The 26,800-nt window shown below is 41.3% G+C and overlaps 2 protein-coding genes across 2 annotated transcripts in view; one reads left to right on the top strand and one right to left on the bottom strand.

Moving 5' to 3' along the window:
- The window catches only part of TMC1 (transmembrane channel like 1), a 539,504-nt gene extending 524,672 nt beyond the window's left edge, over nucleotides 1-14,832 (bottom strand). Inside the window, exons 1-2 of the mRNA XM_062208413.1 lie at nucleotides 14,738-14,832; nucleotides 4,864-4,978 (exon numbers count right to left, since the gene is read on the bottom strand). The gene's annotated coding sequence lies outside the window, so the exon portion shown is untranslated. The remainder of the gene's footprint in view (nucleotides 1-4,863; nucleotides 4,979-14,737) is intronic.
- ZFAND5 (zinc finger AN1-type containing 5) lies at nucleotides 14,074-23,844 on the top strand. The gene is made up of 6 exons (XM_062208411.1): nucleotides 14,074-14,157; nucleotides 18,092-18,251; nucleotides 18,720-18,831; nucleotides 19,399-19,502; nucleotides 21,378-21,503; nucleotides 23,464-23,844. Exons 2-6 carry the CDS (start codon nucleotides 18,101-18,103, stop codon nucleotides 23,610-23,612), a joined length of 642 nt encoding a protein of 213 aa, XP_062064395.1. The 5' UTR covers nucleotides 14,074-14,157; nucleotides 18,092-18,100; the 3' UTR covers nucleotides 23,613-23,844.
- Nucleotides 23,845-26,800: the final 2,956 nt, after the last annotated feature.

The raw sequence follows: 26,800 nt of genomic DNA, 5'->3' as shown, positions 1-26,800 counted from the left end.
GCACTTAAAATGTCTGACACTAAAAGCCAAAAAGCCCAATATTTGCTGTCTAGGAATGTATGGTTAGGTCCCAGTGTAAACTAGGAGATACGTTTCTTCTTTCAATCTTTTCCTATCCTACAGGGAGTACCCTAGTGACCCTGTGGAGAGGAAAAGTCAGCAGCCTTGACCTTACTATAAGGCTGGAATCAAAAGATAATCACATGAATATCTCACAATGAAGGTCTTGACAATGTTCTTTGATGACCATGAGATACAGCTACCTCCCCCTACCTTTACTCCAAACAAACACTACTTAGACTATGGTGGCCAACTTTGTTTGGGATTCAAGTTTTAACTGGAACACAGGATTTTCAATGCTAAAACTGGGAAAGTCCCAAGTGACACAAAGAGCTCAATCACCCTAGCTGTGAGGGGTGGCTGGTCCAGAACATTCTGCCAGGACTACCAGGCTCTGTCACCACTGGAGGAGGGACATCTGACTGGGAAGGTGAATTCCCATGCTCAAAATGCCACTTAGGAACTCTGGAGAATGAGGGACAACTGACTTCAAGGTGTCTAGCTACCACTCGGCAAAACTTCAGCGTGGACCATTGCTGCACCTCATGGAGTAGAGGACTTGGAGGTCATTCAGCTAATGATAACTGTGCTTGAGCGCTCAGGAGCACGGGGTCATCCAGGAAAAGCTTCAGCCGGCTCTATGGAGGAGAGAGCCCGTCTGCCCATAGCCATGCTGAGCACCTGAGTGCCCTGAGTGCCCTGTGTGAGTGAGGTTCAGGTGAATGAGGCTCAGTGAGGTGCAGCCTCATCCACACTGGGAGCCCACTGGAGCTGCATGCAGTGTTGAAGGCCAGAGGCAACTGAACTGAATGATGTGGGATCTTCCCCTCCTGGGCTCTTGGGTTCCTGGGTTCCTTTGCTAAGCCAGCCTTTTTTTTTTTTTCTTCAAGATCTACTGATTAATGACCCCTCAGGGGGTTGGAGGGCTCAGCTTCCCAGTTTCCACAACAGCCACAGCTCTTATCTCTCTGCATCCATCACAGGAGATATGAAGTTGAGTCCCACCCCTCCTAGATAAGGGATCTACCCAGTGTTTTTGGGTGGTAGAGTTATTATTTCCTGCCTTGTTACTTTGGGAATTTTGGATCACTTTGATTTTATGTGTAAGAAGTCACCTAAAATTTCCCACGACACTAAATAAGAACAGTGCTACCTTTCAAAAAAAAAAAAAAATCCCTAACTAGGATTCCCATACAGCATGAAGCAATTTTTCACTGGGAGCCATGGACAATAGGAGGTGGCTGAATGGGCTTTTGATGGAGCTGCTGTGCTCCTTTTTACCACACAAAGGTAAGTAAGCTTCATGGTCCAGTCCTTTGAGGTATAGTATGTGGAGGTACTATTGCTTTTCTGCTATCAGAATAATCCCTGACTGTTTCCACATTAGCAAGTGGCAATAATCATCACATCTATTTTCTAATTCTCCTATGAGAACTAAATTTATACATATTTATATAAAGTGCTGATAAGAAAGCCTTGTGCCTCATCAGTGTTTCACAAGTGTTTCCTATTGTTATTATGATCTTTAGCTTATGGTTAGGGGAGAAATGATGCAGGACTTCTCTACTGTGTGGTTGATTCTCTCTTCAGTGAATCTTAAATACCTTGCATGTATTATCTATCTTTAGAAAAGGAGAGAGTGGAAGGAAGGGAGGGAAGGAAGAAAGGGTACAGAAAGACAGAGACAGAAAAAGAAATAAAATTTAAAATTATGCTCAGTTAAGCCAATAAGATTTATTTTCCTTCTTAAAAATTAATTCTACCCACAAGGAGTAGTATTTGAGCATAAGCAAGCCCAAGTGAAAATGTTTTTGAAATGCAAATAATTAGTATTAATATACTTTGCATTTTCAAGATAAGTAACTGTTTTCATCAACATTTTTTATAATTGCTAAGAAATGCAAACAAACTAAATATCCATCAGTAGGATAATGATTAATATAATTATGTTACACTCACATTCTGCAATCTGTTAAAATGAATAAGATAGATTTATATTCACTGACATAAAAAGATCCCAAAGGCATACTGTTGTAGAACAATACATCAATACATGTAGCAAAATCTCATGCATGCAAACCAAATCACAAAGATATCTGGTTGAATAGACACATATACATGTGACTATACAGAGCAGACTTGAAAGGATAAACAATAAACACCTAAGGATTATCTCTGGGAAAAGAGAATAGGTTAGAGGTAGTTTAAAGAGATTTACTTTGATGTCAACGTCATGTGTTGCTTGAAATTTTTACAAAAAGAATATATTCATATACCAGTAATACTTTGAAATTTGAAAATAACATAATAAAAGACATATAGGAAGGACTTTCTGCCAAGAATTATTTTGTTGTTGTATTGTTCATCCTCCTTTCTCCTCAACCCTCAAGATCCCTCCTTTTATCATGAGGACCAAAATATCTAATTGCTATAGATGAGGCATACTCATATAATTCACTACCTGATAATGGGAATTGACCATGGTAAAATGTTCACAAAATTACATTCAAGTACAGATGGAAACAAATAGTCTCACTGTTGAACAATGAGTTTTAAAATTTGTTAGTTGTTCTTTAATTTTTTTCATTTTATTTGAAAGATAGAGAAACATAGAAAAACACACAGATCTTCCATTTGTAGATCCATACCCCAAATGCTTGCAACAGCCAGGGCTGAGCAGGCTGAAGCCAGCAGCCTGAAACTCTTTCTAGTTCTCTTATGTGGGCATCTGGGACCCAAGTACTTGAGCCATCACTTCCTTCTTCCCAGGATGCACATTAGCAGGAACCTGGAATCTCAAGCAGAGTCAGGACTTGAACCTATGCACTCCAATATAGGTTGCAAGCATCCCAAATGGATCTTAATCACTGTACTAAATAACTGCTGCTCTTAACTATTTTTAACCAGTATAGATGGAACATAAAGGTTTCCTTTTTCTGAGGTCTTTGCAAACTAAATACAAGCATGCACTGCTTAACAAGAGTTATGTTCTGAGAAATGCTTTGTTAGGCAATTGCATCATTGTGTGAACACCAGATTGTACTACAATTCTAAGCTGTATGTACATACATACATGTATGCCTCCTAGAGTCATCATGAACAAAACAACTTGAGATTAAATCAAAGGGAAAACAAGGCAAGCAAGAGACATGGTAAAAATCAGATCTATGAGGAGGCTACCAGCATATCATGGCAATCTTACTGCTTTACTGTAAACACTTTTTTTTTATAAGTGCACTCTAATGATAAAAGGCATGAAATAGTAAATATCAAACCTGTAGCACAGCCATTTATTATCATGCATTATGTACTGTACATAATTGTATGTGCTATACTTTTATGACTGGCAGTACGATAGCTTTGTATGTACCAGCATCACCATAAACATGTGACTAATGCACTGCACTATGACATTATGATGGCTACAATGTCACTAGGCAATAGAAAACTTTTTCCTTCAGTATAATCTTATGGGACCACAGATAATGCAGTCTGTCGTTGACCAGAAGGTCATTATGCGATGGTACATGACTGGAATGGAAATAACCTAGATTAATTCTCTCATCACAAATTTGGGGAAATTGGAATGGACTGCTTTGTGAGTGAATCCTTTCACAGTGTTAGCACAGAACCTGAATATTACAGATGCAGTTTACAAGATTCTGTGGTGGATGGAAGACAAAGAGAACCATCGAGGTTTCAATCCAAGTCAAAAACTGCAACCATCAGTGATTTAGAAAAGACACTTGCATTAGAAAAAACTCTACTAGGGGAGTCAGACTGACCTGGATTTGACTTCATTCTTGGATAACAACTATCTGATTTCATATGTGCTATTTATTTCCCTTACCTCAGCTCTACCTCTGGAAAAGGGAATAATCACCACCTCTTCAAAGGACTATTGTCAGGATTAGAGATAAAGTATATAAAGGCACAAAGTAACTACTGAATGCTGAATATTAACAGTACACAATTCATACAATTCCTTTAATCTTTATGATGTTGCATCATCGTACTAGTTTCCAGTTTTTTAAATTAATTTAAATTTCTGGCTTAGCATCTTTTAAAATTATACTTTAATTATAAGGTCAGTGACTACAAAAGAATGAATTTTTAAAGCATTAAATGAATGATAAAATTATTCATTTAAATAAGCACTTACTGTGGTTTGGATGTAGTTTGTCCCCTCTAAAACTCACGTTGAAATTTAATCTTCATTGTGAGAATATGGGAGGAGGGGCCAAAGAGGTGATTAGATCAAGGAACTCTGCTTTCATAAGTTCATTCATTCATTCATGGATTAATGAGTCAATATGTTCTCTCGAGAGTAGGTCTGTTATAAAGGCCACTTGGGCTTTGTTTCTTGGATGAATCCACTCATCATGTAATAATACCTGTGCCACCTTTGGACTCTGCAGAGCACCCCCACCTGTAAAAACACCCTCCCCCAGTGTGGCCCCTCAAATCTCCCAGCCTCCAGAACCATAAGCCAAATAAACCTTTACTCTTTGTAAAGTACCCAATGAGTTATTCAGGTATATTAACAGAAAACCACTAAGAAAACTTTTTTTCATGGGGTCTTATAGTTGCTAGAGGCTTTAGAAGCGTCTGGTTAAAACTAATTACAGGAATCCTTTATTTTCATTCTCTCTTCCTAAAGTCTGATCAAAAAGGAGCACCTTGCTTAACCTCCTAGCCAGGAAATGGTTGGGGAAGAGAAGCCATTTTGAATGGGAGGAGCTGAAATAGAAGAGAAGCTACAAGTAACCTTTGGGTGTCAGTGCCCCTTTCTTTCAGACCCACCTCACAAAGTGGTCTTTATGAGTCCATAAACAGCAACTAACAAAGCAATTTTCTTCATTCTCTGATCTTGTTTGGAAAGCTGCACAAAGTTGATTTGGACCATCCTTCCACCCATCTGGTGAAATAAAACAGAAAGCACCATATTTCAGGGAGTTTGTTTCCCCAGAATATGAACCTCCTTCAAAGGAAATAATGATGGATGCTGAAGTTATTCGGAGTTCCTCTGTGTCATTATTGAGTGGCTCATAAATAATGGCTGAAATCTAGCTCCTTCCCAAAGACTATATTCTTCTCAAATCTATGAAACGTTGTTATGTTCACTGAGCTATACTCCTTTTAATTTTGAGGAGAAAGTGAAAGAAAATGAGAGAGAGAACTCCTATTGCTGATTCATTCCCCACATGCCAGCAATGGCTCCTGGCTGGGGCTGAAAGTGCCTTTCAATAAAATAAAATAAAATTTTAAAAAATTAAAACTTGAAGAAAAAAAGGCAAAACAATCTCTTATTCTTTTTCAATTTTATATTATCCAAGAAGTTAATAGACAAGCCCAATTTTTTTTTTTTAACTTGGTAAGATTTATTTATTTGAAGGTCAGTTACAGAAACAAATTCAGAGAGAGAGGGAGAGACTTTCCAACCTCTGGTTCATTCCCCAGATGGCCACAATAGTCAGGGCTGAGCCAAGCCAAAGCCAGGAACTTCATCTGCATCTCTCATATGGTTGGCAGAGGCCCAAATACTTGGGCCATCTTCCATTGTTTTTTGCAGGCCATTAGCAGGGAGCTGCACCCAAAGTGGAGTAGCTGGGACTCAAACAAGTACCCCTATAGGAAACTGGCAATGCAGCCAGTGGCTTTACCAGCACTATGCCACAACACTGGCCCCAGGAGCATCTTTCATATGTTAGCTTGCCTTTGATATCTTCCTTGGTGAGGCTAATATTTTTATCTATTTCTTCTGTTTTATCATTTTTAATTTTTCAGTAAAAAGTAAGATTTTTCTTTATATATGTTCACATTTAGAGCTGGTCGTGATGTCATAAGTTATAGTCCCAAAAGCATTTAAATTAGACAATATCAATAACTAAAGCATCTGCTCTGGAATTCCAAGGTTCTAACTTTTATCTTGCCACCCTAGTAACATGGTTTATCCACAAGAAAAAATATAAACCCATTTCTATTTCTAGGTCCTCCCACTTATTCACTACTTAACAACAGTGATGGCTAGTTATGAATTGCTCTTCCAATGACACTGCATAACTTTAGTTTTCAAAACAACACTCTTCTGTCTTGAATTGGAAATGTCTATAGGGGCCAGCACTGTGGTGCATGGGGTTAACGCCCTGGCCTGAAGCACTGGCATCCCATATGAGAGCTGGTTTAAGACCTGGCTGCTCCACTTCCCATCCAGCTCTCTGCTATGGCCTGGGAAAGCAGTGGAGGATGGCCCAAGTCCTTGGGCCCCTGCACCTGCATGGGAGACCTGGAGGAGACTCCTGGCTTCAGATCAGTGTAGCTCTGGCTGTTGTAGCCAATTGGGGAGTGAACTATTAGATGGAGGACCTCTCTCTCTCTCTCTCTGCCTCTCCTCTCTCTGTGCAACTCTGACTTTCAAAGAAATAAAGAAATCTTTAAAAAAAAAAAAAAAAGAAAATGTCTTTAAGTAAACTTAAAAATAGCTATAACTTTGTAAATAAAAAATTCATAAAACAAACATTTTGAAGCCAAGGAATGAGTATAAATAGTATGTAAATACACAGAAGTGGGAGAAAGCATTTTGAGAGAAACAAAGAGTGCTCTGGAGCTATACCTAAAGAATGCCAACATTTAGAAGTTAGAAAAGTTGGAGCCAGCAGAAGAGACTTATACAGAGTTGCCTTTTAGCTTCTGGGAGCATGAAAGTTAAGTCATAGTGTTAGGTAAGACAAGTGATATAGAAGATAAGGGTGTCTTAATATCATAGAGAAAATTTAATCGTGACACATATTAAAGGGGAGAATTGCTTCAGGGGAGCAGTGGAACACTGAACCATGAGGAAGGCTGTACTCTTACTAGATGTATGACAATGGACAGAACACACACCTTGCCTTGAGTTTCAGTAAGTGGACTTAACCTGCAAAAAGAGAGCTAACAATATTTTATCTCAGTGGACTATTGTGAGAATTTACCAAATTAATGCATTTTAATATACATTTTAAGTGGAGAAACACTGCATAAAAATAAAATACTTGCCCTAGCTCTCTGCTTAGAACTTGCATTACCCCAGGACAAAGGCCTACGCTACCCACTTCTCCCTTGCCAGTCCTCTGCCTTAATCCTTACCTCCCTGGATGGTATCCACCTACTTTTTGTGACCTTTTCCAATTGAATGATAGCCAAAGCCTTAGAGTCAATTGCCCGTTGCCTGAGCTTTTTACCATCCCAGTTACTGGGCTCTGGCTGAATCACTGATCCTGTTATTGACTCTGTTCCTGGCCCATCCCACCATCTGTGAACCTAGGTTCTGATATGCCCCAAAGCTGTTTCTAAGGCAATCCCAGAGCTCACTGCTGAGATTCAGAATCCATACTTACCTTCTCGCCCATTTTGTTTGTTTAGTCACACAGCTTTCAGAGGCTTCTTCAGACCAAAGTACCTTGTTTCTTAAAAGGTAACATCCACAGCAGATGATATATAGCTGTTAAATCACCAGTTCTCTTCATTTTAAGTTTCTGATTTGTATAAAGACTTTTATTCTTTTAAATAGTCTCAAAAATTGTTTATAGCTATGTTGGCAGTATCTGGACTACACCAAGAAAGTATTCTCTAATCTAGTAAAACATCCATGCCATTTATTTGAATATTCTTTGATCAAGCTGGTTTCAGTGAAAATGTCTGAAATTATGAAGAAGACTGCAAAATAAAGAAAATGCTACTTGCTTTATTAATTTCTTAGGGGAAAAATACAGCAAACCCCTTGTTGAGTCAGGTCCTTTCCATTATTGGACTTAATGATATTTTAACTTTTTAATTATTAATAAGGAAAACATTTTAATTAAATAACTATTAGTTGTATGTTTAATTTTCAATGAGCTTATTTACTTTCAATCAAATATTTAGTCCTTTTAGCTGACAATTTTGAAAATTATTTTTAAAAACGGATTTTCTTGGGGCAGGTGCTTGGCATAGTGATTAAGATGTAGTTTCGGATGCCTGTATGCCATTATTAAAGCGTCAGGGTTCAAGTCTCAGCTTTGCTCCCAATTCTAGTGGCCTGCTAATGCAATCCCTGGGAGGCAGGAAGTAATGACTCAAATAATTTGGTTCTGCTACACACGTTTGAGACCCAGATGGAGTTTGGGCTCCTGGCTTAAGCCTAGCTCAGCCCTGGCTATTGCAGGCATTTAGGAATGAATCAACCGATGAGAGATTCTCTCTCTCTCTCTCTCTCTGCCTTTCAAATAAAATGTTGTTTTTTTTTGTTTTTTTTTTTTTTTTTAATGAGTCTCTTTACCTTGTTCTTCATAATTTGAGAAGGGGTTGGTAAAGGAAAGGGAGGAAAGGCACTATGTAAATATCAAATGACAGACGCCCAAAAGGTTTTAAAACTCCAGCAAAGATTTTTGTGCTCTACCAAGCTCTTCTCAAGTACAGAGAAAATGAATAGTTACCCATGACAGGGTACTATAATAATGCCATAGAAGCAATTCTTGTCTCCATAATGGAAAGTTACACGTCAGGATAGAATAACTCCAGGTCTTTTATATTTCACATGGACTGATAATTTATATGGCTATTTTTAAGGGATGTCAGTTTCTACTTTTTCAGACATTTAATTATATTTGCTCTTCTCTAATCATCAATTCTGTTTCTGACCCTTTCCTAGTTACAAAGAAAAATGTAAGTGAGCCTGCAATGCTGTTAACCTGAGTTCTCAAGTGAATACAAACCGCTGGGACCTTCTCATATGACATGCCACTTTACTACAGGTTATCTACTTTAAGGACATAATCCTGGCCCCACTGGCAATGGGGATGGTTGGAACTCAGACCTGGGTGAGTTTTCAGGTTTCATTATAATTAGTTATATTATCCCACAGTATTGGTACTTTTCCTTCTAAATATTTACCAATCTTGGTGCTGGAATTATGGCATAGTGGATTAAGCTGCTGCCTCTAATCTCAGCATCCTATATGGGCACAGGTTTGAGTCCTGATTGCTCCACTTCTGATGCTGCTCCCCTGCTAATGCACCTGAGAAAGCAGAGGAAGAAAGCCCAAATCCTTGTGCTCCTGCACTCACATGGAAAGCCCAGAAGAAGCTCCTGGCTCCTGGCTTCAGCCTGGCCCAGCCCTGGCCAATGCAGCCATTTGGGGAGTGAACCAGAACATAGAAGATTTGTTTCTCCCTCTTAAAAAAATAAATCTTAAAAAAAAAATACCAGTCCATAATTATATGTGAGAGTACTCCAAAGTTTGTGGAAAATGGAATTAAAAGATAAGTTTATTTTGGTGCAAAATATTTAGAAAATCATGTATATGAGGGGTCGTCAGAAAGTTCCTGGAAATATGTATTATGAAAAAACTATGTAGGGCCGGCTCTGTGGCAAAGCGGGTAAAGCTGCTGCCTGCAGTGCCAGCATCCCATATGGGCACCCATTCAAGTTCTGGCTGCTTCACTTCCAATCCAGCTCCCTGCTATGACCTGGGAAAGCAGTAGAAGATGGCCCAAGTCCTCAGGTCCCTGCACCCTTGTGGGAGACCAGGAAGAAGCTCCTGGTTCCTGGATTCAGAACAGCTCAGCTCCAGCCGTTGCGGCCAACTGGGGAGTGAACCAGTAGACGGAAGATTTCTCTCTCTCTCTCTCTCTGCCTCTTCTTTTCTCTCTGTGTAACTCTTTCAAAAAAAAAAAAAACTTTAAAAAAAAGCTATGCATGAATTTCAACAGTTTTTGTACTAAAATAAACTTATCTTTTATTTCCATGAACTTTTTGAAGTGCCCACTTATTTGTGTTACATTATCTTTCCCTTCTACTTCATATTATACCAATGAAGAGAGAGCATTTTTCTCATCAATGTATATTCCAGCACCCAATTCAGTGGGTGCCTGAAAAGTAGTGAACGTGCAAAATATCTTTTACGGGAAATGAATAGAAAATATTAAGGGTTAGCATTATTTTCAAGGAGTATTTAGGAAGTGGATTAGTGCCAGCGACTTGGTACGTCTCATGTAGTGAGATTCTACAAAAGGTATTTTTGAACACTGGTAATGCAACGTGCCAAGCACATCCACATTTTCCTGTTATCTCTTTTAGAGGCTGGTTTCAGGCCAAAGCTGACCTTTACTGATGACTATACAGTGAAGCCTTTTGCATCTTATATTAGAAACATCCTGTTGTGTTCAGTCTGTCTTTAGAGAGCAACTGAAAATTTACAACACCAGAAAATAAAAACAAAAACCTCTGAGAAATGCTTTCTTTAATATGTTACACTAGTAAGATGAGAATTTTTTTTTTCTTTTTAAAAAATTGATTTATTTGAGGGCTAATGTCGTGGCACATTGAATAAAGCTGCCACCTGCGACAATGACACCCCATATGGGTACCGATTCATGTCCTGGCTGTTCCACTTCCAATCCAACTCCCTGCTAATGGCCTGGGAAAGCAGAAGAATATGGTCCAAGTGCTTGGGTCTCTGCCTCCCATGTGAAAGACCCAGATGAAGCTCCTGGCTCCTGGCTTCAGCATGACTCAATGCCTGCTATTGGAGCCATCTGGGGAATGAACCAGCAGATAAAAGGTCCCTTTCTCTTTGTTGCTCTTTTTTTTTTTTTTTTTAATTTTTTTGACAGGCAGAGTGGATAGTGAGAGAGAGAGACAGAGAGAAAGGTCTTCCTTTTTGCCGCTGGTTCACCCTCCAATGGCCGCTGCAGCTGGCGCATCACGCTGATCTGAAGCCAGGAGCCAGGTGCTTCTCCTGGTCTCCCATGCGGGTGCAGGGCCCAGGGACTTGGGCCATCCTCCACTGCCTTCCCGGGCCATAGCAGAGAGCTGGCCTGGAAGAGGGGCAACCGGGATAGAATCCGGTGCCCCAACCGGGGCTAGAACCCGGTGTGCCGGCGCCGCAAGGCGGAGGATTAGCCTGTTAAGCCACGGCGCCGGCCTCTTTGTTGCTCTTTCTCTGTGATATTTTCAAAATAAACAAATAATTCTAAAGAAGATATTTATTTATGTGAAAGGCAGAGTGACAGAGAGGGAGTGACAGAGATTTTTCCATCTGCTGGATCACTCCTCAAATGCGTGCAATAGCTGGCACCAGGCCAGGCTCTCCATCTGGACCTCACATTTGAGTGGGCTGTCACCTGCTGCCTCCCAGCATGCACATTAGCAGGAAGCTGTATTGGAAGTGAAGGTGGAAGTTGATCTTGGGCATTTTGATATGGGATGCGTGTGTCCGAAGCAGAGGCTTAACCGACTGTGCCACAACACCCACCCACCTTCACATGGTGTGAACCACCTGAAAGAAATGAGTGGCCACCTGTTGGCAGGTAAGGGTAGGTCAACAGTTTAAATGGGAATGTGAACCATAATCACCTGGAGGACTTGTTAAATGAAACCCACATGCCTATGCCAAACCCAAAGTTTGTGATTCCATCGATTTGGTGTGAGGGCCTGGGAATTTGTTTCTACCAACTTCCCAGGTGATGCTCATGCTGCTGAGCTGGGAACCAAAAGCTTATGTAGCCTATTCTCTTTGAGAACTACTCTCCAAGGTCACATCCTGTTGTTCTAAGGACCTCCCACTAGGCACACTTTTCAAACACCATAATTGGCTCACTTTGAGAACGGCTAGAAAAGAGTTGTTGAAAGGGAATCTCACTACATGTGGTTTTCAAAATCAGCACCATTCTTGATTTGACAGTCTCCTAAACAAAACTGCTAAAGATGAATACTCAGAAGATGCTACATAAATATTATGGGATATATTATTCAACCATAACCTTAGCGTAATACTCTTAGGTTTGTTTTCAATTATACTTCTTAAGGAATTATCTTGTTTCACTTTTTACACATGAAATTCTGGGGACTGGGGGCGAGGAGTCTGTTATTGTTGTCCTCAGTAACAATCCCTTCCATTGCTTCCTCCTGCCCTCCCCTGTTCCATGCAAGCCTCTCTAGTCATCATTCCCCTATCTGTAGAAAAGGACATGATACTACCCTTCTCAGCGAACTGCTGTGAGGACCAAATGAAACACTAATGCAAAATACCTGGCATCGAAAATGGCCTTTAAGTGGTAACTGCAATGTTTTTACCAATTTACCTACTAATTTAAGGAGCTAAATCCCGATAGTCTTGGGGCTAATGAACCAAATTACTTAAAACCCTAATACATTAATTGACTATAGCAATATTCCTGAAATACTAAAAACAAACGTTGTTTTGTTCCAGGTACTCTGCTTACTGTGGTAAAGATCTGTTTGATTGGCAATATTGGCACAAGGCACCAGGGCAGAGTTCGCCTTAATCTACAAAACTATAAATATAAGTCACCTGAAGCACAACTTAAAAACACAGATTTCTGAGTTCCACTCCCAAACTGACTAAAACCACACCCAGGAAAAGGCCCAGGAATCGTTAACTAATCACCCCAGGTGATTTTTTTTTCTGATTAGCAATTTTGGGGAAACAATGAGGGTACCTCTCACGCCATTCTAATGGCGGCTAAAACAAGCCCTAAACATTGTTCCTGTGTATTCGTCAGACCATTGCTTACTCAATTTCCTTAAGTCCCTTCTGACTTGGTAATTTTGTTCGCGTGGAGCTGAAGTCACTTGGAGGGGTCGATTGGAAGCACGGCTTTTTCTTTTGTTTTTGCCTTGACAAGTTTCTGAGCTCCGAGCTCGCTCACCCTCTCCTACAAGTCGGGCCCTGTGCCTCCTTTCTGAGTCGCCTGCCTCACCTCTCCCCCCTTGAACTTCCTCCTGCGGGTCTCCTCCTGCTTCACCTCCCAGCTGATCTCGGCTTCGGGCCTAGCTTGTTTGTCCTCTCGCTGCACCTCCTGGGCAGAACATTCGGTGCTTTCCCAGTTCACGTCGCCTTGCTGGAATAGTCCATTTCCAGGGATTTTACAGGCAGGCCGAGACAGTGTGTTCAGAACAGCGACGCCGGGCCCAGGGCTGGCAGCAGTCAGCCGAGGGCTTCCTGGCGGCACAGCCACCCGTGACCTTGGGTGAGCGCGACAGCGGGCGCCGCCTGGCCCGCTGCTTCCCGCCGGCGGCCGCGCACAGCTCAGCCTGGACTTTGGAACCGAAAAGACGGGGGTGGAGGGTGGGGGGTGGGTGGAAGGAGTGGAGTTGGCCTCACAAACACAAGTCCCAGAAGCCACGAGGCAGTTCCTTTTCTGGAAACGAATCCTTCTAACTAACGCCTCTGGGGGAGGGGGGGAAACCGCCTGACCGGGAACCAAGACAAAAGCGTGAGAACTCCGACGGCGAAAAGCGGGCCCGAGTGAGAAAATCGGAAGGAGGGAGGCTGAGGGAGGACAATCGGGTTAAAAATAGCAACGCATCCACCACAGGCCTGGCTGCCTCCAGCTCCACCCAGGGGCCGGCCGCCGGGTCGGTGACTCGGCTCGCTGAGCGTGCGGGCGGCGCGCCCCGCCTGCCGCTGGCCGTGACTGGAGGCCGCGGGCCGGGGCCGGGCCTCGGGCCGCGACGTCAGCGCGCTCCCCGCCGCCGCCGGGGTTGGCACTGACGCACAGGCCCCGCCCCCTCGCTCCCGCACCGCCCGGCCGCCGGGCGGATAGAGCCAGTCCGTCGGCCGGACAGCACAGCGGCGTGCACGTCGTCCGTGGGCTCGCTCGCTGCCGGCAGCCGCGCAGCCTCGCGGGCGGTGGCGGTGAGCGACAGGCAGCGCCCTCCGCGGGCCCCCTCGGCGCCCGCCCCCTCGCTGCGCTCGCCCCCTCCGTCGGCCCAGCCGGTCTCCCGGGGAGGCGTGAGGCGACGACAGGCGAGCGCCGTGAGCAGCGATCGCCGCCGCGGCCTGTGGTCCTCCCTCCGCCTCCTCCTCGGCCCCCCCTCGCCTCCCTCCTCCCACTTCCCGAGCTCCGGCGAGTCCCGGCCACGCTCGGCGCTGCTGCAGGAACAAAGGAGGATCCCGCGGCGGCGCCACCTCCGCCTGCGGCTCCAACCCGCTCCCGGCCCGCGGCGGCGGCTCCAGAGCAACCCGGAAGGCTCCCTGTCCCGGAGGCCTCGAGCCGGCCTCACCGCGCCGGCGTCGCGCGCGAGCCCGGCTTCTGCGTTCGGACCCCCCGCGAGGTGAGTGGTGCGGCGCTGGGGGCCGGCGCCGGGCTCCTCGTGTGGGGCCGGCGAGCAGCAGGCGAGGGGGCCCGGACGCCAGCGCGGGCCTCGGGCGATGCCGGGGCGGGCGGCGGATGGCGGCGTCCGGGGGAGGGGAGCCCGCCGCCTGCTCCCTCAGGAAGCACAAAGGCGGAGGCGGCATCCTGTCGTCGTGGCCCGAGGCCCGGCTCCCAGCGCCCCCGGCTCGCTTGGCACAGGCAGGGTCAGGGGAACAATGCCCGGCGTGCGGCCGCCGCAGGGCCGAGCTCCGGGGCCCCGCTCGCCGCGGCGCCTGGCCTGGGCGGCCGAACCCGGGGGAACAAAGAGGCCCAGGGCGCCAACCGCGCCCCCGGCCGGCTTCCCGCTGCACCCCCCCAGGCCTCCTCGTCGTCCGACGAGCCGTTTGGGGTCGGGGGTCGCGCGGGGCCTCCGGGGTGAGGGGCCGGCCCGGCCTGCAGAGCTGCTGTTAGGCATGACTCAGTGGTTTTCGGAGAAGGCCCTGCTGGGCTGTCTGGACTGAGGCCTTTCGCTGGGAGGGGAATGGGGAGACCGGGGGTACCTGAACTTGCTGTAAATCCGTTGGGACGTGGGGCCGGGGCTTCTCCGTGGTGGGGGTCTTCGTTTTCCGGGTCTCGCTGCGCTTCTCCCTCCCAAGATCCCTTTCATGGAGGAAGTGGAGCACCTTCCTCTTTGTTCCGTGCAGTAGGGCTCAGGAACGCGGTTTTTTGTTTGTTTTCGCTCTTTTTTCACGCACTCCGTGCAGCTGTGTTTTGGGGGAAAAGGTCGGTTTACTACCTTTATTGATTGATTGCCTCCTAACAGTACTGCCTAAGGGGATATTTAAGACCAAGGGGTATATAGGTCATTCAGGTAGCTCACAGACTTCGACAATCTAGATGAAGCTTATTTTACTCATTTTTAAGAGAACCTAAAAAGTAGGATTTTAGAATTGGGAAAAATATTGCAGTTTTATCTTTTGAAATTTTTTCGTGAAATAACCCCTCAAAATGTAAGGGTTTCTTGTAGTTAGTTCCCCCTACTTTCTGAAGCTCGATAGTAAAGCCTGGGAAGAAACCTTATAGAAGTCACTCTCCGTTTGGTAAAGAAAAAAACCGAGATCTGGAGAGCAGGAACTTGCCCAAGGTCACTGGCTTAGTGGCAAAGACTAGAACTCAGGTTTCAACTCCCAGGTGAGTGGGCATTGTTGCCATTTTATAACATGAGGTGCAGCAGAAATAACTACATTCCATCCATGTAAAAGCCCTTTATTCAGATTTGAGTCCGGAGCATTTTTTTGCACACAAGGTTTTTTGTTTTTAGCTTTTTGTTTCGATGTTTTTGGTTTTTGAGCCATGAATTGGGGGAAGGCACAAACTGTTGGGAAATATACTCCAGCTCTTGATGGAGCTGACACAGGAATGCCAACGCTTTTAACAATAAATTTAAAGGTAGTAAATAATGTAATTTTTCTAAAGTATTGACAAAGAGAAATGCAGTACCTAATGGCAAACACTGGCATCTCCCTCTACCCTCCAAATTGTCCATAAATGTGAAGATTCTCTGTAGTTTGACGTCTTCTCCAATATGCCTAGTTTTTCATAAACAACACTGGCCATTTTGGCTTCATGAGTGATTAATGATGCTTGCAGCTTCTAGATTGCATTTGAGATTGCTCTCAAATCCTCCCTACCTTAGGTTAAAAAATGTAGCAGCCTTAATTGCATTGCAATTTTTGTTTTGTTTTCTTATATTAGATACATGAATGCTACATCCTTAGTTCTAGGGGTTGTGTAGGAGTTGGCAGGCTCTGGGATATAAATAGAAGCTGATTTCAGAGGCCCCTGTTGACTAGGCTTTATGTGAGAGCCTCCATCCAGCTCAGGCTGTCACATTGCAGCCTTGTGACAGGCTGAAGCGCCCTCCCATGTGACCTAAGCTTCTGAGAAATATTAAGGCAAGCCGTGCACATGTGATGGCATTTAAAAGCTGACTTTCTTGGGGGGAAAAAAAATCTAAAAGATGGGAAGACTGATAGAAGTGATAGTGGTAATTGAGGGTTAATTATAATTGAAGGATGGCTTTTTGTTTTTTAAATGTCAGAATGGGTGAGATCATTAAATGAATCTCGACCGCATTGTATTTACATAAAACATTTTAAGAATCAGATTTACATTAATGTGGATTGATTGTTCTTAAATTAGACCATTTTGCTTTTTAAAAGACAATATTGGAGAATCTGGAGGTTAGTAAAGAAAGTGAATAAATGATTGGCTTAAAGAATCATCCAACTTTTTGCATAGGGCACATACTTTGCTTGTGCTCCGAATGCAAATAGATATAAATTCATTTGAGTCATTTTTCTTTTGTTTTTTGCCCCTGCAATAGAAAAGTTTCTAAAAACCCAGCTGGAAATATTTATTAATAAACTTCATAAGTAATGTTGAAATGTTTACACTACCTTGCTCCAAAATGAGTCAGCTAAATTCCACTTACTATTTAAAGAGACAGCATCTACTAAATTAGTGTTGTTCAAAGTCAGTTATGGATCTTGGTCACTCTCCATGCAAACTGGATTGGGTTTCAGAAAAGATAATGGAAAATGCTTGTTAGGAGAGAAACTGTACATAGATTTCAACACTTCTTTTGTACCTTAATAAATTTAGTACATTGTACACGGACTGCTGTGGTATTTATATGGTGTTATTTTGCTAACAAATGTAAAGACTTTTGTCATTTAAAAGTTTGGGGCCATTCTGGCATGGTCAAAATTGATTAGTCCCCTTCCCTCTTATAATTTGGGTAGTTAATATTTGTTAAAGCACTTTTAGAGATTACTAAAGTATATTTTATTGTGTAGTGGTTGGAAAAATGACAGTGACCATATACCATGCTCTAATATGCTTTCTGTGAGTTCTTAAATAATGGTTATTTTCTTTTACCCAAGGGGAAACTAAATTTTAGTACAGCCTTAACTATATTTCTATCAATTTGAACAAGACTTTTTGGAAAAGGATATGCTTGCTGTATAAAGTTCTTCCTGGTAATATAGCATTAAATATTAACAATTACTAAAGGTCATGTATTTATGTTGCTTAACTTTACTATATTGAGCTTGCAAAGTTTTTATTTTCTGGTTATGAGTAAGACAAACAATAAATACAGCCTTAGGCTGAGAAATCTATGGTTGATAATCTTTGTGCCTTGCAGTTTTTCTGGGCACAATTACTTTAAAGCACTCTTAAACAGATTTTAATACCTCAAAGGTAGAGCATAAAGGAATTTTCATAAGCAGGTGATCCCTAAGTTCTTAGAACTTTGTGAGTTGGTGCCTAGGTAGTAGCAAGAAGGGCTGCCAGTTCCCTTTTCAGTGTTAAAGAATTATCAAATTACTAAGGTTAGCAAGTTCAGATTTTAGTTTAAGAAAGCCATAGGTCGAATGCAGTATTCAGCCAGTTTAAAGAACCACTGATAAATATCAAAGAATCAGTGATTGTTGTTATTGTAGGGTTTTTTCAATTTGAAAATTCTACTTAATGTTTTTAGCCAATGAAATAATATCTTCTGAAGTGGTCTGCATATAGTGCAGGAGAGAAAAACGTGACTTAAAGATAATGCGTTTCCAAAATTGGTTAAAACATAACCCTGATATCTAGCAGACAAACTTATTTAATGATAGAATTTAGTTGTTATAAAACAATCCATTTCATGCCCTTTTCTTTTATAAATAGGCAACAAAATATATAATAATCTTTACTCATTTTTTTCTGCTCATTCTTTTTAATGTTTAACACAGTTTGGGTTTTTGTTAGAAACAGACTTGGTATTTAGAAATAACAAAGGTACACTGGTGGTTGCATTATACTAATTTTATTTTGGTGGCATGCTAATTTCTGAAATTTTGTTTTGTTTATAGCAGGAAAATATGGCTCAGGAGACTAACCAGACTCCGGGGCCTATGCTGTGTAGCACAGGATGTGGCTTTTATGGGAATCCTAGGACAAATGGAATGTGTTCTGTTTGCTACAAAGAGCATCTTCAGAGACAGCAGAATAGTGGCAGAATGAGCCCAATGGGTAAGTTGTTTCCAAGAAAAAACACAGTTGAAGAAACTGGTGGACAGAAAAGTATAGAACAAAGAATTGGGGACCGAGACTGAAAGCGCTGAAAGCCACAGAGAGAAGAGCTGACAAGTGCCTGAAATTAAAGCAACATCCCAAGTTGACATAACTGCATCAGAAATAAATGACTATCTGCAAGCATCTTCCAGCTCTTTCAGTTTTCCTTTTTGAAGTTTTGTTTCATACTTGTGTTCACTGGATATAACGTATATATGTGTGTGTGTGTGTGTTTTATATATATATATATATATATATTTTTTTTTTTTTTGGTGCAGATACTCGGTTCTAAGTATAGGATGGTTGCACAGTGTGCTTAAATCACTAAACTTATTAAATGCAAGTATTTGTTACTTATTAACTGTTCATACTAAGTGAGTTTTTGGTAGTGTTGATATATATCTTATGAGTCTTTTTTTTAAATAGGGACAGCTAGTGGTTCCAACAGTCCTACCTCAGATTCTGCATCTGTACAAAGAGCAGACGCTAGCTTAAACAACTGTGAAAGTGCTGCTGGTAGCACATCTGAAAAATCAAGGTAAGAATGAGCATTACAGAGAGGACATAGAGGTGTCTACAATGTGCATCAATAATGAAGATGTTAGTGTACTATGTCCTTGGCTTTGTGGGTATTGCAGTCAAGGATTCTAATGTCCAGTGACTCTTAGGTTGTTGAGTAAAGATCTATATTACACCATATTTCATAACCCTCTCAGGGACACTGTTAAAAATGCTGTGCTTTTATTTCCTTGTAATTGAAGTGTAAGAACTGCAGAGAAGAATCTCTGCAGACCATATTATGTCACACAAGATATTCTGATATAGGTATTCCTTTTGCCTTTAAATCACAGGCACAGCTAACATGTCTAGTTTGTTACAATAGAACACACTAACCTATACAAATGTGTAGCCTTTGGTTGTTAAGCCATATGTCAAACTTCTCAGCCACTTAAACTGGACATCTGATATCTTAGAATTCAATTATCTAGTTTCATTTGATCATGTTGGAAAAAATAAATGATATAAGGTTGAACTGACAACTCATTACCTCAAAAGAAGTACCCTTAACATCTTTAAAAATAATTGTTTGCTTGAACTCAAATAGAAATGTGCCTGTGGCTGCCTTGCCTGTAACTCAGCAAATGACAGAAATGAGCATTTCAAGAGAGGACAAAATAACTACCCCGAAAACAGAGGTGTCAGAGCCAGGTACGCTTTTCATTTAATACTAGTTCAGTTTTGAATTTGGTAGTTTGAGAGAGGGTTGGTGGGATTCCTTCCTTCCCATTGAAGGACAAAAGTGGAGGGAGAACTGTATAGTGTACAGGCCAAGCAAAGAAATACTGTCTTTAAAGTATATTGAAGTATAAACTAGTCATGTTCTCTTTCTTTGCCTATTCCCATTACCTTCATGCCAGCACATAAGCCCAATTTGTATTCTGGAGACTGAAAAATTTAATAAACATAAATTTGTAAGATCATAAGGAAAAATTTTGTAATAAAAAAGGACTTCAGTCTCGATACTGTCAGTGTTGTAGAAAGTGCTCATTCACTGAACACTAAAAATTGAAGGACGAAGTGCAGGATCCCTATTTTGTTATGTGGAAGTTAACTCACTGTGGAGGGGCATTTTGATTTTCATTGGCTGGAGATTTTAATACAGTACAATCAGACATGCTGTAATGTTGTAATAAAACTGATTTGCTGAATTATCTCTGCTGGATAGGCTCCAGAATAAGGATCTACACACACTGGTATACATGTAGTTTATAAAACCACTCTTCCTTGGTAAAATGGTAACTGAATGCAATCTGAAACTTTGTGCAGAGGGGAGGAGGTTATGCAATCTTCTTTGAACACCTGCTCTTGCTAACTACATTGTAGGCAAGTTTATCGATTTTACATAGTTTAGGGTCAAATTATTAAGTTTGGGGTGACCTTAATTGTGCTTCGTATTTTGAAATGAGTTCATCCTTCTGGGAGAAACAAACTCCAAGTTAGTGTGTGTTTGTGATGCTTTATTAAGTATATATAAAACTACTCAGACCTTGGAATAAGAACTTTTGAGTTAGGTCTGTACCTGCTCTGCCTAGACTGTACTACCTAGTCTCTGCATTTATTACTTGATAAACAGAAGAGGTTCACTGCTGTTTGCCTTCATTGTCTCATTTTTCTCTTTTCCGCTATGTTTCAGGAACCACTAGTCATTTTGTTAATGTTGTCATAGTATAGTAGATTATTAGGCTTAAGCAGTATATGGAATATTCTTCTGGCACTCTAATGTTAGGCTGTTGAGCCCTGTGTGGATATACTGCTACTGCAGATGAATGAGAAATTTGAGGAGAGCTGAGAGTAAGTTGACATTAAACTAATCAGCTTGCTCTGGAAGCTTGGATATATGCTAATAGCATTGGTGTTGGCATATTGTTGAAGTAATTTCAGTACTGCATACATAAATTTGCTACTACAGTTTGAGTTATTAAAATTTAAATGTAACTGAACATAAGTAGAAATAAATTTTGGTATCTTGCTTTAAAGAACTAGTGGTAATACAGGTTTTAATGCAGTCCTCTGCAGTGTTTTATTCATTGTGGCAGATTTCTATTGTCAGAAAACTTAGAGGTGGGAATAAGTTAGAGCCCTTTTAGTTGGGAAAAAGAAAAGTACAGCTTTCTGTAGATCATTCTTGCTATCTAAAATCTAACAAAGCAAAACTAAAATTGTAAAGAAATGCTCTTTCTTGGAAATCCTTCATAAATACTGTAAGTAATCTTTCAAAAGAAGGTTTAAGAATAGTTTTCTACGTATAACAATTTTATCTATATCTAGGTCTTTTGTTCTGGTTGTTAAGAGTGACTTTAAAGGAATGTGATCATTTTACAAAATTTAAGAGTAGTGGTATGGTGATTGGCAGGAATGCTCAAGCAGTTAAGTTCTGACATTAAAAAGGAAGATTGTATTTAAAGTTCTTTTAAGAAACATTTAGATACTCTTAGTAGGAATCTTTTCAGTATTTTCTGTTTTTACTAAAATTATCAGCCAGTGAACTCTTGACAAATTTATAATTTTTACTCTGTTTTTCAGTTGTCACTCAGCCCAGTCCATCAGTTTCTCAGCCCAGTACTTCTCAAACTGAAGAAAAAGCTCCTGAGTTACCCAAACCAAAGAAGAACAGATGTTTCATGTGTAGAAAGAAAGTTGGCCTTACAGGTATTAACAGATCCCTTAAGACTGTGCGTGTGTTTGTATATATACATTGACTGACTGATTTATAGTGTTTCTTTAAGAGGCAGAGGGAGAGACAGAGGTCTTCCATCTACTGATTCGCTCCCCAGATGGCCACAGTGGTTGGAGCTGGGCCGATGTGGAGCCAGGAGCTTCCTCCAGGTCTACCACAAGGGTGCAAGGACCCAAGTACTTTTGTTACCCTCAACTGCTTTCCCAGGCCACAAGCAGAAAGCTGGATCAAAAGAGAAGCAGCTGGGATATGCACTTGCGCTGCAGGTGGAGGCTTAGCCCACTTTGCCACAGCACAGGTGTATATTTTACTGCTTGCAGTTAGCAGGGAACTCTTGGTCATTCACTCCTTAAGGGACTAGTTGGTTTAACATGTTTAAAAAACAAAACTGGTGTTGCAGCAGTTGAAATCACACTTGGGCTACCCATGTCTTGTAGCAGAGTGCTGGGTTCAAGTCCCAGCTCTACTTCCCTTCCAGTTTTCTGCTTATGCACACTTTGGCAAGCAGCAGGCAGTGGCTTGGGTTCCTGCCACTCATGTGAGAAAACCCAGATGTAGTTCTAGGGCTCCTAGCACAACATAGGCTGTTGGTGGTGGCATTTGGAGAGTCAACCAACAGGTAGGGTTGTGTGTGTGTGTGTGTGTGTGTATGCTTTTTTTTTTTTTTTTTTTTTGACAGTGGATTGTGAGAGAGACAGAGAGAAAGGTCTTCCTTTGCCGTTGGTTCACCCTCCATTGGCCGGCGCACCGCACTGATCCAAAGGCAGGAGCCAGGTCTCCCATGGGGTGCAGGGCCCAAGCACTTGGGCCATCCTCCACTGCACTCTCGGGCCATAGCACAGAGCTGGCCTGGAATAGGGGCAACCGGGACAAAATCTGGCGTCCCAACTGGGACTAGAATCTGGTGTGCCGGCGCCGCAAGGCGGAGGATTAGCCTGTTGAGCCAACGCACCGGCCAACCCCTCCTGCTTTTCAAATAACATTTTTAAAAACCTGACCTTCAAGAACGGAAAATTTCCAGAAGGGGATAGGAATGGGGAGGTGGGAGATAATTGAGGCATGAGGAGACATTGGGTTTCATTTTTTTTTAAGTTCATAAAAATTATCCCTGTTTGTTTTCCTAGGAGAAAAAAAGCTGAACTCTTTTTGTTTTTAAAGATTTATTTATTTATTGGAGAGGCAGAGAGAGCAAGCTTCCATCCGCTGGTTCACTCCCCAATTGGCCGCAGCAGTTGGAGCTTTGCCGATCCAAAGCCAGGGGCCCAAGGAGTTGGGCCATCTTCTGCTTTCGCAGGCCATAGCAGAGAGCTGGATGGGAAGTGGAGCAGCTAGGACTTGAACCGGGGCCCATATGGGATGGCAGCACTTCAGGCCCCAGGGTGTTTACCCGCTGCGCCACAGCACTTGGCCCCAAGCTGAACTCTTAAGATAACAATAAATGCCTACTTTGAGCTAGGCACACAGTGTTGTAGGTTTTTTTGATTTTGTTTTCTTCCACTTGTTTCCTTTAAATCTCAGAGCTTTATGGTTGTCTCGCCATAGTTTTCATGGACTCTTTGGAATCCAGGTCAGCCTAACTCCAGAGCCTGTGTAAATTCTTCCCTGTGTAATACATCTATAGGAGATGATAGAAGGAGAGCATCTGGTGGAGTTAGCTGGCAGATAACACATTTTGTTTGCTCGATGTTTTTTGGTTTACCAGTCACTGTTCCTTTACAATTCTGTTGTCCCATTGAGGAAACCAAGCATATTTCTTTAACTAGCTCACCCTGTCAGAGGCAGTTAGAGCTCTTTATAAAGTGATAGACTGTCAAAAAATGACTGTGTCATGTTGTAAGTCAATGACAATATGGTACCTTTTTTTACTAAAGTTGTTTTTTTTGTCTTTTCAACTACAAGTTCCCAAGTGACTGCTTCCTTTTTTTTGTACAGGGTTTGACTGCCGATGTGGGAATTTGTTTTGTGGACTTCACCGTTATTCTGACAAGCACAACTGTCCTTATGATTATAAAGCAGAAGCTGCAGCAAAAATCAGGAAAGAGAATCCAGTTGTTGTGGCTGAAAAAATCCAGAGAATATAAATTACTACTTGTGAAGAGACTGAAACTTTGTTTTTATTTTAATATATCGTAGGAAAACATTAAAGAGCAGATGCATGGCCATTTTTCTTTGATGTTCTCCAGAGTTTTACTTTACACTTGTCTGTCTTATAATTAATATTTTAGGATGTTTGGGTGTTTGTTGCAGGCAGAATTGGATAGATACAGCCCTACAAAATGTGTATGCCCTCCCTTGAATAGAATTGGATGAAAATCTACACAGCAAAATGATACACACAGATAATAGGGACAAAATTTAGTTCCCGTGTGCCAAACAACATTAACAAAATCTCTGCATGTTTGCAGCATATCTGCCTTTTGGGAATGTAATCAAGGTATAATCTTTGGCTAGTGTTATGTGCCTGTATTTTTTAAAAAATGGTACACCAGAAAAGGACTGGCAGTCTACTTCTACCATAGTTCTACTTCACCCTCTTAATTTCCACATGTTCTTTGAAAGCAGGAAGAAAACAAGAGGATCAGACTTTGCTTTCTGTGAAACCTGTATTTGGTGCCATATGTAAGCCCGGTTAAATTGGTCTTCTAAAAGCTGTCAAATAAGACATTCTGTAAAAGGTAAACATCGCAAGTGCTTACAAGTAAAACATCAGCCAATAGCAGGGTCTTGAGATACTCTTTGAAGCTTATTGTGCTGGCTCGCACTAGAAGATGTCTGCATTCTTCTCATTGCTAAAAATGTGTAGCACTGAACTGCAGTAGGATTAATTTAATTACAAGAAGAAATTAAAACTGTTTGGTTCTCACATACAGCAGCTCTATTGAGTAACATGCATCTGAATTTTTTTAAGTTGCAAAGGTATCTGAACAGTTAATTTTTACGTGCATCTTTTGTTGAATGTTTTGGTTCAAGAAAGAATGTTTAAAGCTTTTTTAAAGACTTCAGTTCTTAATGTAACTGTACCCTTCTGCATGGAAAATCATAACCAACATGGCTGCAATAGACTTCTTAGTGGTATCCAGCACCACTTGCAGAGGGCTGCTTTATCATATTAATTGTACTTGGGTGTAGGACTCTAGTGTTCTTGGGTGTATTGCATGGGCTGCATTATCTACAGCATTGTACAATAACAACTAGAAAAGGCAGTATACTTCACTGATGCTTGTCTGGTAATACCACTTCTGTGTTACAATGGAAGGTTTTTTGTGCTGTATGAAACTTGTGTTTTTTATATATAAATGAGTATAGTTAGATTAGTGTTGTGGTAATGCCTGTTTTCATCTGTAAATAGTTAAGTATGTACACAAGGCACTACTTCTGATTTATTGCAGTGTTCAGTCCTAGTTTTTATTCTTAAAGCGTTCAATTTTGCTTTCAATTTTATGTATCTTAGTTCTGAGTTAGATCTACAGATGTGTACAGATAGTTCATATTTATGTATTGCACATAATCATGCTATTCAGCATTGATGCTCTATTGTATTATGTAAATAATAAAAGCCATGTACAGAGGGAAACTTCATTTGTTCATTGGGTTTTTAAGCTATAGTTAGAATCCTAAAGAAGAAAGTGTCTCATGTCCAGTTTCTAGCTGTGTATGTAGACTGTACATAGCTATAGTGAAGATTTATTTTTGTTGCCTTCCCTGAACTTGATTTGTTCAAGTGAGGACCATAAGATGAAGTATTCAAAACATTTGTAAATGTGGTACATGTTTGAAGAATTAGACATCTTGAGGATCAAAACAGTCTTTAAAAGAAGGAAATGAAGGTTGATTACTAGGGTATTTCACTTTTCCATGTTGTGCATCAATATAGATGAGTTTTTTTGTTTTTGTTTTTGTTTTTTTTTTTTACAAAAATTGTCAAAAAACATGACTTTTCATCTGCAAAATGTTAAGTTCTACTTGTTTTGAGTTTTGGCGCTATTATAGACCATGGTCTATAGACCTGGTCTGTGCAGGTGTCATACCAGGTAAGAAAGAACAAAAAGTAACATACATGCTGACATTGCACAGTAATGGAAACCAAGAGCAAAATCATTGCTTCTCAGTAATGGAGTTTGGGCTGTTAATCCTGGCTCACTTTGTCACATTGCTTTTTGTGTTGCCACTTTATCTTCAAGTGAGGACAGACTGGTACATTTTCTGTGTGCTGAGAAAGACAAGAACAATATTGGGGGATTACAGTTAGAAAGTAATGAAACTTCTATCCCCTCAGTGCTACCTCTATCAGAAATTTGCTCCATAAATATTGGAATAGTAATGTGAGATATGAAAAAGAATGAGCCCTCTGGTTCCATCACCCTATGAAGATTTATAACTACTGTTTCCATAATCCCTTTTTTATAAGAAACATTCAGATAAGATTGTCATGTCATTGACATGATTGTCAGCAAAGTACACTGAGGAGAAGATAAATATGTAAGGCATCTAGGAAGACTCCATTAAACCCAGACTCCTGCCTTCAAGCCTGAGTGTTTTGGTTTGGAACGTGGGCTTTCTGGGATTTACACCAAGTTAACTTAAACATTTTAAGAATATACCTTGTATAGCTTCTCGGCCTTTTGGCTAAGATCAAGTGTAAAGAATATACCTTGTTTGCCATTACATAACCACTTAAACCTGTACATTCGACAACTCTCAGGTTTTTCCTAGGACACCCATGATGACATGAAATAGCTATGTAACTTGCCAAGTCTTTTGCAAATCTAATCCTATGTGGGCCCCACAAATGTAAAACTAGAATCTTAATATTTGATGTAAGATGGGCTTGCTGCTGTGTGGATTCATTTACAAAGGAAAGGTTTCTTTGAGTTGTTGGGCATGATTAAGATCTTGGACCCTGGACCAAGTTACTATACACAAGTGTTAAGTCTTCAGTGGACTGCTTCAACTGTTAAATGAGGGTGGTAACTACATACTTTAGGAATGTGAAGATAAAGTATTTGCTATTCATCTTAGGATAATGATTTCCAGAACTTAAGATAATAGAAGTTAAAGATTTGTAACCTTCAGACTTTCAAGTGTTAAGAATCATACTTCACAGGCTTTACTTTCTGCCAGTACCCTCATTAAATGAGGCTCCTAGCAGTGATGAAAAATGGGCTGATGTCTAATGTCAAGATGGGAGGCGTACTGTTAAAATTGGGAGTGATTGGTATAGATTGACATGGTTCAAAAATAACTTACTAGTACACATTGAGAAACAAAG

The sequence above is a fragment of the Lepus europaeus genome, chromosome 12 (genome assembly GCF_033115175.1).
Source record: "Lepus europaeus isolate LE1 chromosome 12, mLepTim1.pri, whole genome shotgun sequence".
Taxonomy (NCBI): Eukaryota; Metazoa; Chordata; class Mammalia; order Lagomorpha; family Leporidae; genus Lepus; species Lepus europaeus.
The sequence above is the reverse complement of the archived record's forward strand: the minus strand, read 5'-3'. Positions and strand labels throughout refer to the sequence as shown.

Excerpts from the sequence above, each read along its gene's own strand:
- ZFAND5 (XM_062208411.1), top strand. The coding sequence starts at position 18,101 with ATGGCTCAGGAGACTAACCAGACTCCGGGGCCTATGCTGTGTAGCACA. Across the intron at positions 18,252-18,719 it reads TGGCAGAATGAGCCCAATGG|GGACAGCTAGTGGTTCCAAC; the intron begins GTAAGTTGTTTC and ends TTTTTTAAATAG. Across the intron at positions 19,503-21,377 it reads AACAGAGGTGTCAGAGCCAG|TTGTCACTCAGCCCAGTCCA; the intron begins GTACGCTTTTCA and ends TCTGTTTTTCAG.